The 18,073-nt window shown below is 50.9% G+C and overlaps 2 protein-coding genes across 4 annotated transcripts in view; one reads left to right on the forward strand and one right to left on the reverse strand.

Moving 5' to 3' along the window:
- TICAM1 (TIR domain containing adaptor molecule 1) overlaps positions 1–18,073 on the forward strand; it is a 104,450-nt gene that overhangs the window by 25,931 nt on the left and 60,446 nt on the right. For 2 of the 3 annotated variants that reach the window (XR_011073245.1, XR_011073247.1), the window contains exon 3: positions 1,548–1,700. The gene's annotated coding sequence lies outside the window, so the exon portion shown is untranslated. Of the gene's footprint in view, positions 1–1,547; positions 1,701–8,535; positions 8,618–18,073 lie in introns of those variants that run through there. The other variant, XR_011073246.1, reaches the window with a different exon arrangement.
- FEM1A (fem-1 homolog A) lies at positions 9,789–13,544 on the reverse strand. Its single transcript, XM_068537220.1, has one exon. The coding sequence runs from the start codon at positions 13,426–13,428 to the stop codon at positions 11,434–11,436; it is 1,995 nt and encodes a 664-aa protein (XP_068393321.1). The 5' UTR covers positions 13,429–13,544; the 3' UTR covers positions 9,789–11,433.

The raw sequence follows: 18,073 nt of genomic DNA on the forward strand, positions 1-18,073 counted from the left end.
GATTGTCAGTGGGGGGCGAGTTGGCCTTTGGACAGTCGCCCCCCGCACCATGGTTGCCAGTATCCGAAATAAAGCAAACTTTCCTTTCCACCAAACTTGCATCTTTATTGGCTTTTGAGCTGCAAGCAGCCAGACCCCACTTTTGGTTACACTACGGCTCACAGAAAAGGGTTCCTTTCAAAATATTACTGCTCATTGACAATGCACCTGGTCACCCAAGAGCTCCGACGGTGATGGACAATGAGATTCATGTTGTTTTCATGCTTGCTAACACAATATAGGGAAGAAACTTTGTATTCTATTACAAGTTAATCACTAAAGGGATGTTGCCTGTAAACTTAAATTATACATAATGGCCCATCTCTGGGAACCCCGCCTCCCATGAGCGTGAAGCTAAAACACCTTAGTTCAGCTCGCAGGAAACCTCCTGACCAGGCCCACCTGTGAGCGGCTGCAGGCAGGAAGAAATTAACACAACCCAGAACCAGAACTTTACCCCCGCCCCTTCTAGTATAAAAGAACCCAGAATTCTAACTCGGGGAAGGTGGTTCTTTGGGACACTAGTCAACCACCTTCTCCGTCTGCTGGCTTTCCGAGTAAAGAAGCTATTCCCTTCCCCAGCACCTCATCTCTTGATTTATTCGCCTGTCGTGCAGCGAGCAGCACAAGCTTGGATTCGGTAACAAAACAACATCCGTGCTGCAGCCCACGGAGCAAGGAGTCATTAAGACTTTCATGTCTTATTCTTTAAGAAATTCATTTTTGGGAATTTCCTGCAGTCCAGTGGTTAGGACTCTGCACTTTTCATTGCCCGCGGGTTTGATCCCTGGTCAGGAAACTAAGATCCCACAAGATGGGCGGTGCAGCCAAAACCAAAGGAAAAAAAAAAAAGAAGTACATTTCGCAAGGCTACAGCTGCCATGGATGGTGATTTCTCTGATGGATCTGGGCAAAATCAACTGAAAACCTTCTGGAAAGGATTGACCATTCTAGATGCCATGAAGACCATTCGTGATTCGTGGGAAGAGGTTAGAGTATCAACATGAACAGGAATTTGGGAGAAGTTGATTCCAACCCTCATGGATGACTTTGAGGGGTTCAAAACTTCAGTGGAGGAAGTCACTGCAGATGCTGTGGAAATAGCAAGAGAACTAGAATTGGAAGTGGAGCCTGAAGATGGGACTGAATTGCTGAAATCTCAGGATAAAACTTTCACAGGTGAGGAGTTGCTTCTCGTGGATGAGCAAAGAGAGTGGTTTCTGGAGATGAAAGCTACCCCTGGTGTAGACACTGTGATGACTGTTGAAATGACAACAAAGGATTTAGGATATGACAGAAACTTAGTTGATAAAGCAGCGGCAGGGTTTGAGAGGACTGACTTCAGTTTTGAAAGAAGTTCTGCTGCGGGTAAAATGCTGTCAAATAGCACAGCACGCTACAGAGAAATCGTTCATAAAAGGAAGAGTCAATTGATGCAGCGAAGTTCACTGTTGTCTTTTTTCAAATTAATTAACTAATTAAGTATTTTACTGTTGTCTTATTTTAAGAAATCACGGCAGCCACCCCAGCCTTCAGCAACCGTCACCCTGATCAGTCAGCAGCCATAGAGGCCAGACCCTCCACCAGCAAAAACATTACAGCTCGCTGAAGGCGCAGATGATGATTAGCATTTTTTAGCAAGAACGTGTTTTTAAATGAAGGTACGTACTTTTTTTTTTTAATTTTTATTTACTTATTTTTGGCTGTGTTGGGTCTTCGTTTCTGTGCGGGGGCTTTCTCTAGTTGTGGCAAGCGGGGGCCACTCTTCATTGCGGTGCGCAGGCCTCTCACTATGGCGGCCTCTCTTGTTGCGGAGCACAGGCTCCAGACGCGCAGGCTCAGTAGTTGTGGCTCACGGGCCTAGTTGCTCCGCAGCATGTGGGATCTTCCCAGACCAGGGCTCGAACCCGTGTTCCCTGCATTGGCAAGCAGATTCTCAACCACCGCGCCACCAAGGAAGCCCGGTACGTACATTTTAAAAAGACATAATGCTATGGCACACTTAGACTACAGTGTAGCGTAAACATAATTTATATGCACTGGGAAACCCCAAAATTCATGTGACTCGCTTTATTCCGATATTCACTTTATTGCTATGGACTGGACCTGAACCCACTGTATCTCTGAGGTCTGCCTGAATCTGAATTATCGCTTAAGTCTGTTTTTATCTTTAAAACAACCTCTTTTTTAAATTATTTATTTATTTTTATTGGAGTGTAGTTGGTTTACAGTGTGTTATTTTCTGGTGTACAGCAAAGTGATTCAGTTATATATACGTATGTATATATATTTTTCACATTCTTTTCCATTATGGTTTATTACAGAATATTGAATCTAGTTCCCTGTGCTATACAGTAGGACCTTGTTGTTTATCTATTTTATATATAGTGGTTTGTATCTGCTAATCCCGAACTCCTAATTTATCCCTCCCCCACTCCCTTTCCCCTTTGGTAATCATAAATTTGTTTTCTATGTCTGTGAGTCTGTTTCTGTTTTGTAAATAAGTTCATTTGTATCATTTTTTTTAGATTCCACATATAAGCGGTATCATATGATATTTGTCTTTCTCTGTTTGACTTACTTCACTCAGTATGACAATCTCTAGGTCCAACCATGTTGCTGCAAATGGCACTATTTCATTCTTTTTTTATGGCTGAGTAATATTCCATTGTGTGTGTACATATATTTATTTATTATTTATGTATTTATATATGACATCTTCTTTATCCATGCATCTGTCGATGGATACTCAGGTTGCTTCCATGTCTAGACCATTGTAAATAGTGCTGCTATGAACATAGGGGTGCATGTATCTTTTTGAATTAGACTTTTCTCCACATATATGCCCAGGAGTGGGATTGCAGGATCATATGGTAGTTCTGTTTTTAGTTTTTTTAAATTTATTTATTTATTTATTTATTTTTGGCTGCGTTGGGTCTTAATTGCTGTGTGTGGGCTTTCTCTAGTTGCGGCGAGCAGGGGCTACTCTTCGTTGCGGTGTGAGAGCTTCTCATTGCAGTGGCTTCTCTTGTTGCAGAGCACGGGCCCTAGGTGTGCAGGCTTCTTTAGTTGTGGCACATGGGCTCAGTAGTTGTGGCTCGCGGGCTCTAGAGTGCAGGCTCAGTAGTTGTGGTGCACAGGCTTAGTTGCTCCGCGGCATGTGGGATCTTCCTGGACCAGGGCTTGAACCCGTGTCCCATGCATTGGCAGGCGGATTCTTAACCACCGTGCCACCACGGAAGCCCTGTTTTTAGTTTTTTTAAGGAACCTCCATACACTCGTCTACAGTAGCTGCATCAATTTATATTCCCACCAACAGTGTAGGAGGGTTCCCTTTTCTCCACACCCTCTCCAGCATTTGTTATTTGTAGACTTTTTAATGATGGCCATTCTGACCAGTGTGGGGTGATACCTCGTAGTTTTGATTTGCATTTCTCTAATAATTAGTGACGTTGAGCATCTTTTCATGTGCCTATTGGCCATCTGTATATCTTCTTTGGAGAAATGTTAATTTAGGTCTTCTGCCCATTTTTCACTTGGGCTCTTTGTTTTTTTGTTATTGAGTTGTATGAGCTGTTTGTATATTTTGGAAATTAAGCCCTTGTCAGTCGCATGGTTTGCAAATATTTTCTTGCAGTCCGTAAGTAGGTCGTCTTTTCGTTTCGTTTATGGTTTCCTTTGCTGTGCAAAACAACCTCTTGATCCATGTTCCCTTCTTGCCTGTGGGTGAATGGTTCCATTCATTCATTCTGCCATCCATTCATTCATTTACTGAACAGTGTGTATTGGCACCTACTGTATGCCAGGGACGGTTTCAAATCAGGGGACACTGTTGATTAAAGCAGACCCTGTTCCTACCCTGTTGGGGCTCACAGATCCGTGGGGGAGACATTAGACTAGGCTGTTAACAACCGAGGTGGTCCGGGGTGTGATGGGGGATGGTAGGGGGAGGGGAGAGCGGCTGTGGGAGGCTTCCTGGAAGGCATCACTCCAGGGAAAAAGGGTACTCCAGGTGGGGAGGGGGGAGGCACAGACCAAGGGTTGGGAGGAGCCAGTGTGATCCCACCCTCGTGCAAGACCTGTCCCCCCACCTCCCCCAGAACAGGACGCTTCCTTTATTCGTGGGGACCCAGAAGATGCTGCGATGAGCATTTGGTGCCACCAGGGGGCGCCGTCGGACAACAGTTCCTGCCTCTCCTCCTTACCCCACCCCGGGCTGGCGACGGCCTTCCTCCTAAGAGAGCCCAAAGGGGCAGGACCCCCAGAGAGTGCCAAGTTCCAGGCCATGCCAAAGGCCGCTCTCCCTGATTACAACCTCCGTAAATAACAACAACCGCAGCCGTATAAATATGCCCATTAACTGGGTGTTTGGAAATCCTTCAGTCGAATGCTGTTGGGAACCAGAGCCCAGAGAGGGCAGACACCTGCCTGAGGTCACACAGCAAGTCCTACCCCTGCCTGGCCTACACAGTGTCTCCTCCCAACCCCAAATGCCCCTGGGTGGGGATCTTTATTTTTAACCTGGTCAGTGGACACCGCCTTTTTATAGCCCTGGGAGGCGCCCAGGGTTTCCAATTTCCAAAGGAAGTTTTTTTAAAAATTGTTCTCTTCCCAAGAAAAGGAACTGCCTGACCTCTCAGAGGGGCCTGGCCCAATCTCTTATTTTCCCTGAGGCTCCCCGGGGTCCCTCAGACCCCTCACCAGGTGCTATGCCCATTCCCACCCCTTGCTGGGTCTTAAGAGTCCCCTTCTGTCATTTGGGGCCATCATGCTCTCTGGCAGCCTCCTGAGGATTCCCAAACTTTGCTTACCTGTCTAACTGTCCTCAGCATCTTTGCTGGCCATCTGCCCTCTTGTTTACTTAATTTCTTTCCTATTCATTGAGTCCTTTTTTTATTTTTAAAATATTTAAGTATGTATTTATTTATTTTGGCTGCACCAGCTCTTAGTTGCGGCATGCAGGATCTAGTTCCCTGACCAGGGATCAAACCCGGGCTCCTTGCATTGGGAGCACGGAGTCTTACCCACTGGACCACCAGGGAAGTCCCTCCTTGAGTCCTTTAATATTTTTCTTTAAACAGGTTTAAAAAACAGCTCTTCCCCACCCCCCCGCCCCGGAATTAGATACTGGTGATGGTTGCAAAACCTTGAGATTATACTAAAGCCACGAATTGTACACTTTAAAATGATCAATTTTATCTCAGAAAAAGATTGTAAAAAATACGAACTTGTCTTTATTCTTAAACTTGGGTCATTTTCAGGATTAACATCTGTGAACTCACATGTTGGGAGCAGGGGGCCTAGTGACGCTTTGTTCTTCAAGACACGTTCAAATAAATACATAACTACTTAAATTTTTTTAAAGTTCATCTGTGTATGGGACTTCCCTGGTGGTCCAGTGGGTGAGACTCTGCGCTCCCAATGCAGGGGGCCGGGGTTCAATCCCTGGTTGGGGAACTAGATCCCGCGTGCCGCAGGTAAGGACCCTGCATGCCGCGACTAAGACCCGGTACAGCCAAAATAAATAAATAATAAATAAATATTTTTTAAAAGGCTCATCTGTGTATTATACGTATAAATGAGTGTGCAGGCAGTAGGTGCCTATAATTATGACAGCTACACTGAACATTTACTGTGTGCCAGGATGTTTTCATGGGTAAACTCATTTAATTCTTCATACAATGCTGGTAGGAAGCTGCTACCATCAACACCATTTTACAGAGGAAACTGAGGCTCAGAGAGGGGAAGTGACATTCCCAAGGTCATGTGGCCTGTGTCCTAAAGCACCACGCCACACTGTCCAATGAGCATGTTCATTCTGAGTGAGGAAACTGGACTAAATCAGAGGATTGACTGCAAGGTGGTGACCCCGGGGCAGAATCTGGAGCCCCACCTCATCTCCACCAGCACATGTGTTTCATTCAATTCTATTAAACTTTTTAAAGAACCAGCTTTTGGTTTCACTGGTTTTTCTCTATTGTTTGCCCATTTCTATTTTATTGATTTCCACTCTTCATTCTTTGGGTTTAATTTGTGCTGATTTTTCTAGCTTCCTAAGGTGAAACTTGAGATCAGGCATTGGCATGCTTTTGCTGTAAAGGGCTAAACAGTAAATATTTTAGGCTTTGGGGGCCAGATGGTCTCTGTTGCAATGCGATTCTGCCATTGCAGCATGAAAGCAGCCACAGGGAAGGTGTAAGCACAGGAGTGTGGCTGGATTTGGCCCATGGGCCATAGTTTGCAGATTTTGTTTTTCTTGTCTTCTAGTGCAAGCATTTAAAGCTACACATTGCCATCTAAGCACTGCTTTAGCTGCACTGCACACATTTTTCATATGTTGTGTTGTATGCTCCATTCAAAGTACTTTCTAGTTTTGTGTGTGACTTCTTCGACTGAAGCTGGGTCACAGCTGCCTACCTGCCAGCTCACTCACCTGTGTTACCTGCCTGCCCTGAGTGGCGGCTGAGTTTAAGGCTCTTTAGAAGTCAATGTTAAGCTACTTCAGCAACTCAAAGGCCTACCTTCCCCGGGACTGAAAGCCTTCTATTAGTCAACACATACTGATTGAGCTCCTACTATGTGCCAGGCATTTTCCTAAGTACCAGCTATATACAGTGGTGAATGAGGCAGCTACAGTAGGGCTCCCACTAGGCCCTAGAGTCACCCCGAGTCAGGAACTCTGCTCCATTTCTCCACAGCCTGTTAAACAGCCCCACCATCCATCTACTTATTGGCTCCGGCCAAAAAACCTAGGAGTCATCTTAGACTTCTCTCCTTCCCCAAACCAATTCATCAAGTCTTGCCAGCCTTACTCCAAAGTGGATCTGAAATCTGTCCACTTCTCTCCACCCCACGGCCTCTCTCTAATCCGTTCCTCCAGCTGTAGCCAGTGATCTCAAGGCTTAAATCAGGCCATGTCTCTCCTTGGTGTGAAACTCTGCCATTGCTGCCCATAGCCCTGAGGGTAAAACCCAAATTGCTCTTTAGGGCCTAAAGGCCCTGCACCGCCTGCCTGTGTCCACCAGCTCCTCCTGTACTCCCCTCACTCACTCTGATCCAGCCACACAGGGCTCCTTGCTCTTCTTGGAACAAGTCACGTGAGTTCATTTATTCATTCAACAAATGCTTAATGAGCTACTGTGAATCAGGCCCTCTTCTAGGTGCTGGGGACACAGTATGGAATGAGCTTGAGTAGCTGACGTTCTAAGGAAGGGACGTGATGAAAAAGCAAGGAAGGAAACAAAGAAAAAGATGATGAGGACTTCCTCGGCAGTCCAGTGGTTAAGACTTCACGCTTCCAATACAGGGCGTGCAGGGTCGATCCCTGATCGGGGAACTAAGATCCCGCGTGCCGCGGTCAAGAAATAAATAAAATAAAATAGAATTTTTTTTTTTTAAAAAAAGAAGAAGATGATGACAGGTGTTAAGATTTTAAGGATTAAGAAGGAAGTACACAGGAGGATGTGGTGGAGGCTGTCTGGGCCTGAGTTTTTAATGATGACCTGGGAGGGCTTCACGGAGGAGGTGACATCCGATGGAGACCTTTCCTTGATGGGCTTTTAATAGAAGACATCAGGACTCAGGTCAGGGGGAGAGGGTTGCACTGGGGGATTTCAAATGTCCCGTCCAGTGTTGAGGGTCACTGTCTCTTTTGCAACCTACTAGAAACACAGTTGCTGGGGTCAGGGGCGGGAGCACTTCTCCCCTGCCTTGCAGGAGGGGTGGTGCTGCCTGCATCTGGTCTGGGTCTTGCCTAACACATGTTGTGGCAACCACTGGGTGGAATCACCCTTTGTCCAGTCCTGACTGAATTTCCTGAAGGAATCCACACCCTCGCCCCTTCTCCAGGGACACAGAGTTAGTGCCCTGCAGTGCCAGCCAAGTGCCACCTTCCCAGGGGCTGGTCATCTCACCTTTTGGGCCTGTGATGTGAGCCCCTGAGCAGTGCTATCTTTAACCTCGGGCCAGGACGCTCTGCTCCCTGTAAACACTGCTCAGATGACAGTCCTGGAATCCCATGGGGGCGACAGGCTCCGTGCGTGGCAAAGCCATCGGGGCTGCTCCCAAGTTGTTAGAGGGAGACTGGAAGCCCCAGAGGCAAGAGGCATTCGTTCATTCACTCACCACATGGGTCACTCAGTGGGGACTGACACAGACCCTCCCAGGGCTCCAGAAGGTCTGAGAAAGGCATTAACCAAGTAGACAAGCCAGTGAGTAGAAAGAACTTCAGACCCTGATTTCAGTTCTGCAGAGGCAGGAAGTGGGGTGGGGAGTGACAGTGAGTAGGGGCAGTGGCTCCCACTCTTGGGGTGGGCTGCACACTTTGACACCCTCAATCTTGGGCCTCAGCCTTGAGCCTGGTGAGCTTGGGCAAACCCCACTCCCTCTGAGCCCTGGTCTGCTCATCTGTCAGCAAGGTGGGTCACCATCCTGGCTGTGTGGCCTCGGGCAGGCAACTGGCCTCTCTGAGCTTGTCTTGTCACTGGTAACTTGCAGGTAATCACTGACCCAGGTTGAGTCAGCCAGCACAACACATTCCTGGGCTACTACGATTGGTCCAATCCCAGTGAACATCAGGACTTTGGCTGGCGTCTGCCATTCTGCTGGCTGCCACGTCAGGACCCAGGAGGAAGCAGATCATTCCTAAATTCTGAGCTGCTGCATCAACCCTCACCGGAAACCTGCCTGAGCTTTAAGATGGCTTTCTCTGGAAAGTCTCAGGCAAAAGTCACAATTCTCAGGTGTGAGCTTTTAAAGAAAGCATTTGGCCCAGATCGGTTTCCCTCTTTGGCGACCCCCGACGAATACAATCTCTTAATAGCCTCAGTTTCCCCCATTTGCAAGATAGGAATAATGGTACTTATTTTCCAGGGCTGCTGTGGGCAGCCCACCCAAGCACACAGAATGGTGCCTGCCATCCAGTCAGGGCTCAATAAATGCTGCCGGTGTACATGTTTCCCGAGAGCATCTGCTGACTCAAAATCCACTCTTTCAGGGTGACAACCGTATATTCACACCGTAGCTGAGTGGGTGTTAGCTGGTAAGTGTGGTTGGGCCCCAGTGAAACCAGGAGTTGGAGAGACCACAGCATGGTCTCCCCACTGTCCCAGGAGGTGAGGAGGCGGGGGAGATGACTGGCCTCAGGTATAGCTGGCTCAATCCTCCCCCCTGCCTCCAAGGGGGCTCAAACCCTGCCTGGCACACAGCGGGCCCTCAGGAAATACTCAATGACCCACCACCAGGGCACTGCTGTTGGGGAGGGTTGACACTGTGAATGTGGGAGAAAAACAATTTAACCAGCGAGACGGCAGGACAAAGGGAGGGGTAGGGGCACATCAAGTTCATGCACAGACCTCCTGGGCCAGAGGGTCCATGGGCTCCTTCGGGGGTCTCCGCGAAGCAGGGCTGAGCTACGGGCCTTCCTGTTTCCTGAGCCCTTCCTCGCCTTTCCTGAGGGTCAAGCCATCCTCTTTTCTGTGGCAACCCTCCTGAAAAGCAGGGCTTTTGACTAAGTCAGTGGTTTTGTTTTTTGTTTTTTTCCTGCAGTAATACATCTTCCTAATGCACTCTGACACAAAGCCCCAGGACACAAACCGAAACTCGGGCGGGAGCCATTAGCCTTTACGTGGACCTTCTACGCCTGGTGGCACCCTCTCCCTGCCTTCTCCCCCATCTGGCCCGTGCGGGACTGCCAGGCGGCCCTCTCCCCATGTCATCCTTTTAACAACATCAGCAAGAGACTCGCAATGGACACTGCCTCGTTTCTTTATTCCGGCCTTTGGGAGGGACAGTGACAGCATTTCCCGCCTTGACAGAAGGCGAAACCCGGTCTTTCCTTGTAAAGAAAGAATGTCCTAACTAACACTGCAAATCCAAACGAGACCTAGGTCCCTCAGTGGGGCGGGACATCCAGGGACCCGATGTGGCTTCTGGAGGCTTCCGTGCAGCTGCCCCTCGACAAGGCTGCGGGAGAGGCGCGGGGTGGGAACGACCTCTCTCCTGAGCCGGCGGGCGGCTGCTCCCGTCCCCTTCTGCCCTCCCAGCATGCCAAGATCACTCTCCTGCTGGCGGCGGGGCGGATGGAGGACGCCCCGGAGGGAATCTCGCTGGGGCGGGTTCTCTGGCAGGAGCGCTGGACCCCCCGAACGATGGGAGACCAAGACTTTGTACCACCTTAGTTGGCAACCCATTCCCGACATCCACCGTCTCACCTAGCTGACTTAGTGGGTTAACAGTGTACTTGGCGTTGTCTCAGGGTCACCTGGATCCAGTTCCCCAAGCAGCTAAAAAATGGCTACAGCCACTTGGCTTGCTCGCCACACACCTGTGCCCTCCAGTGTGATTTGTGAGGCAGAAGTGACCTGCAGTTTTAACTTGGAAATCGTGAAAACCAAAGCCCAAACCAACCACGCTAGCTCTTGCTGGGTGGGAAGCGGCCGGCAAGCCAGGCTCCTTCAGTGTTGGCCGGCTTCTCGTTTGGAAAATTACTTCTCCTTCTAGTGTGAACGGGAAGTCGGGAGGCCCAAGTAAAAGGCAAACGAGTGAAGTGTTCAGAAAGGTACCGGCACCCTCGTTTTGGGGACTGAGAGGCCGGGATGGCCCCTCCCTCTGTCAACTCTTCACCCAACGAAGCTCACTCCTGCCGGCCGTGTCGGGCCGTGTCGGGCACGACAAAACCCTCGCTGCGTCAAGTGAATTTAGCGAGCCCGACAAACCAAAATCTTAAAAAAAAAAAAAAAAAAAAAGTATATGGCAGCAAAACCTCAGGACTCCTAAGCCACACCTGTAACCTGCCCGCTTGGTAAATAAACGGAACACCAAACCACAAAAGCTATGCAAAGGGCAGGCCGCCCAGGCAGAGAGCCCGGCCCACAGCAGGGCGGAGGGAGCAGGTGCAAACGTGCTGTAGGGGGCAAGTCTCCCACTCACCCCACCGCCCGGGGACCCCCAGTCCTAACACTGCACTGGGCGGCTGGGTCTATCCAGCCACGTAAGGGGCAGAGGCCAGACCCGACTCTCCGTTTCTTCTTGCGTTTCTAGCAGGGGAGGATGGCGATGGCTTCAATCCCTCTGCCTCCGGGTCAGAAGGCAGACCTTCAGACCCTCAGACCCTCAGAAACCCAGGCAGACAGGACGTGCGGGAGGTTGAGCGTCTTCTCCCTGTTGAGGATGGGCGCGCGCGCGGGCTCCTCGAGAAAGTCCGTCCTCCTAGCGCGTGATCCTGAAGGCTTCTAGCACCGACAGCTCGCTGACTCCTTTCCCCTCTCCCTGCGGAGGGGAGGGGGCCGTGGAGGCGGGAGAGCCCTTCCCCCATCCCAGCCACCGGAAGTGCTCCCCTGCGGGGGCGGGGACAGGTGCGGGCCCCGCCCCTCCCGGGTTCTCCTCTGCGCCCTGTCAGTGCAGCTCGATGAAAGCCTCCAGCTCCTCGGGGATGAAGCCCTTGTAGGGGATCTTGTTCTTGTCCAGGGCGCGGGCCGCAAGGCACTGCAGGGTCACGTAGTTGAAAGGCTGAATGGTGCTCTTGGCTAGCAGCTTCTCGTCCAGCAGCTCGTAGGCCGTCTTCTTGAAGGCGTTGGTGGCGTCCATGTGGGCCCCCGCCTCGATCAGGGCGTTCATGATCCCCGGGCAGTTGTTCTGCGCCGCGATGTGCAGCGGGGTGTTGTTGTCAAAGTCCCGGCTGTCTGGGTCGGCCCCGCAGTCGAGCAGCACCTTGACCACCTGGAGGGAGGGGAACCTGCCCACCGGGTAGCGGCCCACGTTCGTGGTCTCCGCGTCCACGGCCATGTGCAGAGGGGTGAAGCCGTTCTTGCCGCGGGGGGCGCACTTGAGCAGCCGGTAGACCTTCTGGTGCTTCAGGTGCTCCTGGTCAGGCGTGCACTCCACTTTCTCCAGCAGGTAGAGCAGGTGGAGGATGATGGCCAGGGCCTTGGTGAACTGGGCCGAGTCCCCGGGCTCCTTGGGCAGCTGCAGGGCCCGCTCCACTTCCCGGACTCCTTTGCACAGCACCCCCATGAGGTCTGCAAAGCCGACTGGCGTGCCTAGGCTGCCCTTGGCCGCACGGTCCTGGAGCACGTAGGAGAAAAGTTCGGCAAAGGAGAGAAAGCTGCTGGCGGTCATGGGGCTCAGAGGCTCGAGGTTGTTCTGCTGCATGTCTAGGGCGTACTTCCACAAGCGGATGCAGCGCTCGAAGTTGCCTGAGTCGGCGTACACCGCGCCCCGGTACCGAATATAGTAGGAAGTGTCCGGGTGGGAGGGACCCAGGATGCGCTCTCGGATCAACAGGGCCTGCATGCGCATCTCATCCGGGTCGGTGATGAGCGCCTCCAATTCCTCGGCGGTGTTCACCTCCCTGGAATAGTCATAGGCGAGGACCAGCTGGGGGGGCTCGGGTTTGGGCAGATACGCGCCCCCCTGGTGACGAAGCTCCATGGCCCGTCTCCAGTGTTTCAGGGCCCCGAGCAGATCTCGCTTCTTATCCACGTAGGTGGCTCCCAGCAACTCCAAGGCTTCCACGGCGGCTTCCCGGCTGGTGGGGCAGCAGCTCTCGTACGATTCCCCGCTCAGGGATTCCTCTGGGGAGGAGCTGCCGCAGCCGGCGCCCTGGGGCTGCGCGCACGCCGGGCTGGAGGAGGGGCCTTCTCGGGCCAGCCCTGGCCTCGCCTCCTCCCCAGCGGGCTGCTCCTGGATGAGGTACTCCACGATGTTGGTGTGGCCCGTCACGCTGGCCGCCAGCAGCGGAGTCATGCCGTAGCCGTCCCGTTCCATGCGGGCGTTGCACCCGAGCAGCAGCTGCAGGATCTCCAGGCTGCCGGACTCGGCGCAGTCGTGCAGGGCCGTGTTGCCTTTGGCGCTGCGCCGGTTCACCTGGGCGCCCTGCTCCAGCAGGTAGCGGGCGATCTCGCGGTGACCCTTGTAACAGGAGATCATGAGGCACGTGTGCCCGTGCCGGTTGGCCACCTCCAGGTCGGCCTGGTGCTCGCCCACCAAGTAGCGCACCACCTCCAGGTGCCCGTCGAAGCAGGCGGCGCGCAGGGGCGTCGAGTTGGTGCGCGTGGTGCGGTTCACCGAGGCCCCGCGGCGCAGCAGGCTCCGCACCACGTCCAGGTGGCCGGCGGCCGAGGCGGCCCACAGCGGCGGAGCACCCTCGATGGTCTCGCCATCGAAGTGCACCGAGCCGCCCGCCTCCACGCTCGCGCCGCACCGGTCCACCAGGTACTCGACCACGTCCAAGTGGCCGTAACGGGCGGCGATGAGCAGCGGCGTCCCCCCGCTGGCCACCTCGCCCGTCAGCTCTTCCAGCTCCTCCCGGCTCCGCCCGCTGAGCAGCTTCTGAAGCAGCTGCAGCTTGCCGTCGCGGGCGGCGTTGTACACGGCGGTGTGGAGGTCCATGGTCCGGGCCTCCGCCAGGCCATGGGCCGGCCGCCGGGGTACTGGGGGACGGGGGGACGGCGGACTAGCGCCCGGAGGAACCCGGTGCAACCTTCACCGTCTCCCCCGCCGCCATCTTAGGGGCTTCTGGGGCGGAACAAAATGGCTGCCGCGACCTGGTTCCGTTGGCGACTGGAAGGGTGCAGGGAAAGGTAGTTCTCTAAGCCGGCACACTCCATGAAACAGAAAAGGAACGGTAAGGTATTAAAACTACAACTCCCAGAAGATCGAGGGCCAGCGGCGGCGAAGTGGTATCACGATGCATGGCGGGAACGGCAGTTCCAATCCAGCCAATTGTGGCGGAAACTCGCCCCTCGAGGACTACCACTCCCGTCATGCAATGCTATCGCGATGGCTTGTGGGACCTGGGAAAGTGTGGCTACGTACTTCCTGTGGCTGTCACCGTACCGGAACCGACAGGAAACGCAGACGCAGGCCAAAGGAGTACGTTCCGCAAAAGGCAGGGAGAGCGACTCGGAGCCAACCAGGAACGAGAGCAAAGGCGAAGCCAGGCGAGTGGTCCGATTTGGGCTTCGCGAGGCCGAGCCGCTCACCGGCAGGGGACGCTCGGGAGAGGCAGGAAAGTGGGGCGGGGTGGGGACGTTAGGAGAGCAGGGAGTACAGGTGGCCCTAAGGGTCAGTATCCGGCGCTCGTTCACTTCTCATTCATTCGTTCATTCATTCACACACTCATATGTTTATTTGCTCATTCATTAATACCCTATTAAAAATTTAGTTTTCCTTCCTTCAACCCTCAACATCTTCAATACAAAATCTAAATTAATTTGCCCCAGCCCTTGGTCATTTGGCTGGGGAACTTCTCCAGTATCATTGTGAGTAAACCTATGGGGTTGGGGGCTTTGAGAATCCCAGTTACTTGCTCAAGGGCACAGGGCAAGTAAATGGCCTGGTCGGGATTTGAACCCAGGCAGAAGTGGCTACGTAATTTGCAGGGCCCGGTGCAATAGGAAAATGTAGAGCCCCTTGTCTAAAAGTGATGAACTTCCCAACAAGGACAGCAAGGCATTAAACCAAGCGTGGGGCCCTTCTGAGCGTGGGGTCCTGGGTGACTGCACACGTGGACACCCCCGTGAAGCCTGAACCCCACCTCCAAAGTCAGACCCTTACCCCCAACACTGTCTTGCCTCCAATTTGCTGCTGCCTGCTCCAGGGTTATTGAGGATTACTGGAAAGATGAAGGAGGTTGCTGTGTCCAGGAATGTTTGAGAAATGCATGGTGTTCTCTACCTCCCGACTTTTGTGTGGGCTGTTCTCTCTGCTTGGAATGCTGTTCCATACCTTCTTCACTTGGCTACATCTTGGGCCTTCTTCAGGTTTCAGCTGAGACTTCAGGTCTTCTTGGATGATTCCTTGACCTGGCGCTTACTGGGTGCCCTCCCTGGCACCATTGACGTTCTACTTCCTGAATCTTAGAGAAATACTCTGTTTTAGTCAGTTCAGGGTGTTCTAACAAATACCACAGGCTGGGTGGCTATATTAGTCAGGATTCTCCAGAGAAACAGAACCCAATAGGAGATAGGTAGACAGATATGTTACTGAACTCAGGTTCAGCTGCTCGCCGCTCAGAAGCTAATACTCTAGTGGCAAGTGTCAGTAGAAAGGAAAGATGCTTTATTCAGAAAAGCCAGCAGTTTGGGGAGAAGGTGGACTCATGTCTGGAGACCAACTCCAGAGATTCTGCTCAGCCATGACAATTTTTAGAGGGAAAAAGGGGGAAATCTCAGTTAGTCATTACGGTAGGAGGTCAGATTCTTTGTCCTTTTTCCATTGTGTGCAGACTGCTGACTTCTCCTGATCTTCTTTTGGATGCTGTCTTGCACGCGTGGTCCACCTGCAAATTTGCTATGGGGCAGCTGAGGTTAGAGAGTCAGTCATTCTTTTTTTTAAGATAGATTTTATTCATTTTTAAAATTTTGTTTATTTTTCGCTACGTTGGGTCTTCGCTGCTGCGCATGGGCTTCCTCTAGTTGCGGCGAGCGGGGGGCAACTCTTCGTTGCTGTGCGCGGGCTTCTCACTGCTGTGGCTTCTCTTGTTGTGGATCACGGGCTCTAGGCACGCGGGCTTCAGTAGTTGTGGCACGCAGGCTTGGTAGCTGTGGCTTGCGGGCTCTAGAGCACAGGCTCAGTAGTTGTGGCGCACGGGCTTAGTTGCTCCGCGGCATATGGGATCTTCCCGGACCAGGACTCAAACCCGTGTCCCCAGCATTGGCAGGCGGATTCTTAACCACTGCGCCACCAGGGAAGCCCTAGTCATTCATTCTTTAATCCTTCATTCTTACTCCTTTTAATCTAGGAAAGGAATCAACAGGTTAGGCAAGGCGTTGTGTACATTCAGTAAAGCAAAAATCAGGAGTTAGAGTAAATGTTACCTAGTGATCTCATTTTTATGATTAAGGTTTAAGGGGAACAGAAACAGACAAACAGGAAAGGGGCCAAAGAGCTGCTTACAAATTCCCACTAGTCAGACATCATTCCATTTCTGTGGGATTAAGGGCAAAGGTCCATCTTCTGTAACTTCTTCATGCTGACATAGGACGCTGTGTTTTCAGAGTGGAAGATGTCGACATGGGTCTGTAGCATCTCTTTGCTGACAATTTTAGTCTCCTGCTTACATATAGGGGCAGAGCAAGCTATAATTATTCTAATGCCCACAAAGATATAGATTATTATGAGCAATAATGTTAATCCCATTCTTTCATCGGACACTGAGTCTGTGACTCTAGTGTCCTAATCGTTAACTGCTTGAGCCCGCTCTTTTGTGACTCAGGGAGGCCTGGGAGACTTCAGCCTTTCCACAGACAAGAGGCAGGGGACATAAAGGGGCCTTTGTATTTGGGGAGGGCCCTGCAGGGTTCTGCTCAGCTTCATATCTATCTATCTATATGTATATATGTATGTATGTGTATATATATATATGTGTATATATATATATACATATATATGTATATATATATACACACACACACACATATATATATATATATATATTAGGAATTAACTCATGTGATTATGGAGTCTGAGAAGTTCTATGATCTGCCATCTGTAATATGGAGAACAAGCAAAGCTGGTGGTGTCATTCAGTCCAAGTCTGAAGGCCTGAGGACCAGGAGCTCTGATGTCTGAGGGCAGGAAATATGGATGTCCCAGCTCAAGAAAAAAGAGAATTCACCCTTCCTCCACCTTCTTGTTTTATTCAGACCTTCAGTGGATTGGATGACGCCCACATTGGTGGGGGCGATCTTCTTTTTCTTAGTCTACTGAATCAAATGCTAACCTCTTCCAGAAACATCCTCATAGACACACCCAGAAATAATGTTTTACCTGCTACCTGGGCATCTCTTAGCCCAGTCAAGTTGACACATAAAATTAACCATCACAGTGGCTTAAACAACAAACGTTTATTTCTTACAGTTCTGGAGGCTAGAAGTTCAAGATCAGGGTGGCAGCATGATCAGGTTGTGATGAGGGCTCTCTTCCTGGCTTGTAGACAGCTGCCTTCTCACTGCGTCCTCACGTGGAGGAGAGAGAAGGAAAGAGAGAGAGAGAGAGCTTTGCTCCCTTCATCCCTTTATAAGGGCATCAATCGCATCCTGAGGGCAGAACCCTCATGACCTCATCTAAACCTGATCATCTCCCAAAGGCCCCAACTCCAAATACCATCCCATTGAGGATTAGTGCTTCAACATATCGGGTTCTTTTTGGTGGGGAGGTACAAACATTCCATCCGTAACATACTCCAAAATGACTTCCTGAGATTCAGGGCTTGTCAATGGAATTCCTGAATTGTTGAACATAAAAGAGGGAGAATTGAGGTATCTCCAAGGAGCAGGGGGTGAGGACAGACCCCCTCCCACAGGCTTGGTGGGGCAAGTTTCTTTTGGAAGCAGGGGAGCATGCGTGAATGTGGGGATCAGAGGCAAAGGCAACTGGGAATGCCCTTTGATTCATAAATGGTGCTTTGAGGATTAGAACGCAGGCTGTCTGTGCCCATAGCCACAGCACTGTAGGTCCTGATGAACTTATATCCTTTACGCCATTGAGTGCACTTAGTTTTGACTATTTCTGATTGCATAAATGTTACGTACTCTCATCAGGAAATGCAGACAAGCAAATGAGAAAGAAAAATCATGAAAACCCTTCCTAGCGTCCTCCAGCCAGAGATAAAACCGTCAATGATCTACAAGCATTTCTTTCATTTTGCATCTTTCTGGTCACAAATCTGAATTTCTTCCACTCTTACCTGCCACGGACTGTTGAAAAGAACACCTTCGATTAATAACAGCTCTTTCGGGGGCAAAAACAAAAAAACAAATGAACAAACAAAAACCCACGCCATGATAAACATACACATGGCTTTTAGTTAAATATAGTTCAGTTTTTTTCTGGTTCCTGAAACACAAAAGCATGGAAAAGTGATCATTTTGGGTATCGAGGAAATACAGGTGTTATACTACCTGCTTTTTGACAGTATAGCTTGAATATTTCCCATGGTACTCTCATGGTACTCAACAGGTACCATGTTTTAGGTAGACAGTCTCCTGTTAGTAGACATTTATTGCGTGCCCACTAGGTGCCAGGCACTGCT

This window comes from Eschrichtius robustus, chromosome 2 (assembly GCF_028021215.1).
Source record: "Eschrichtius robustus isolate mEscRob2 chromosome 2, mEscRob2.pri, whole genome shotgun sequence".
NCBI classification, from domain to species: domain Eukaryota; kingdom Metazoa; phylum Chordata; class Mammalia; order Artiodactyla; family Eschrichtiidae; genus Eschrichtius; species Eschrichtius robustus.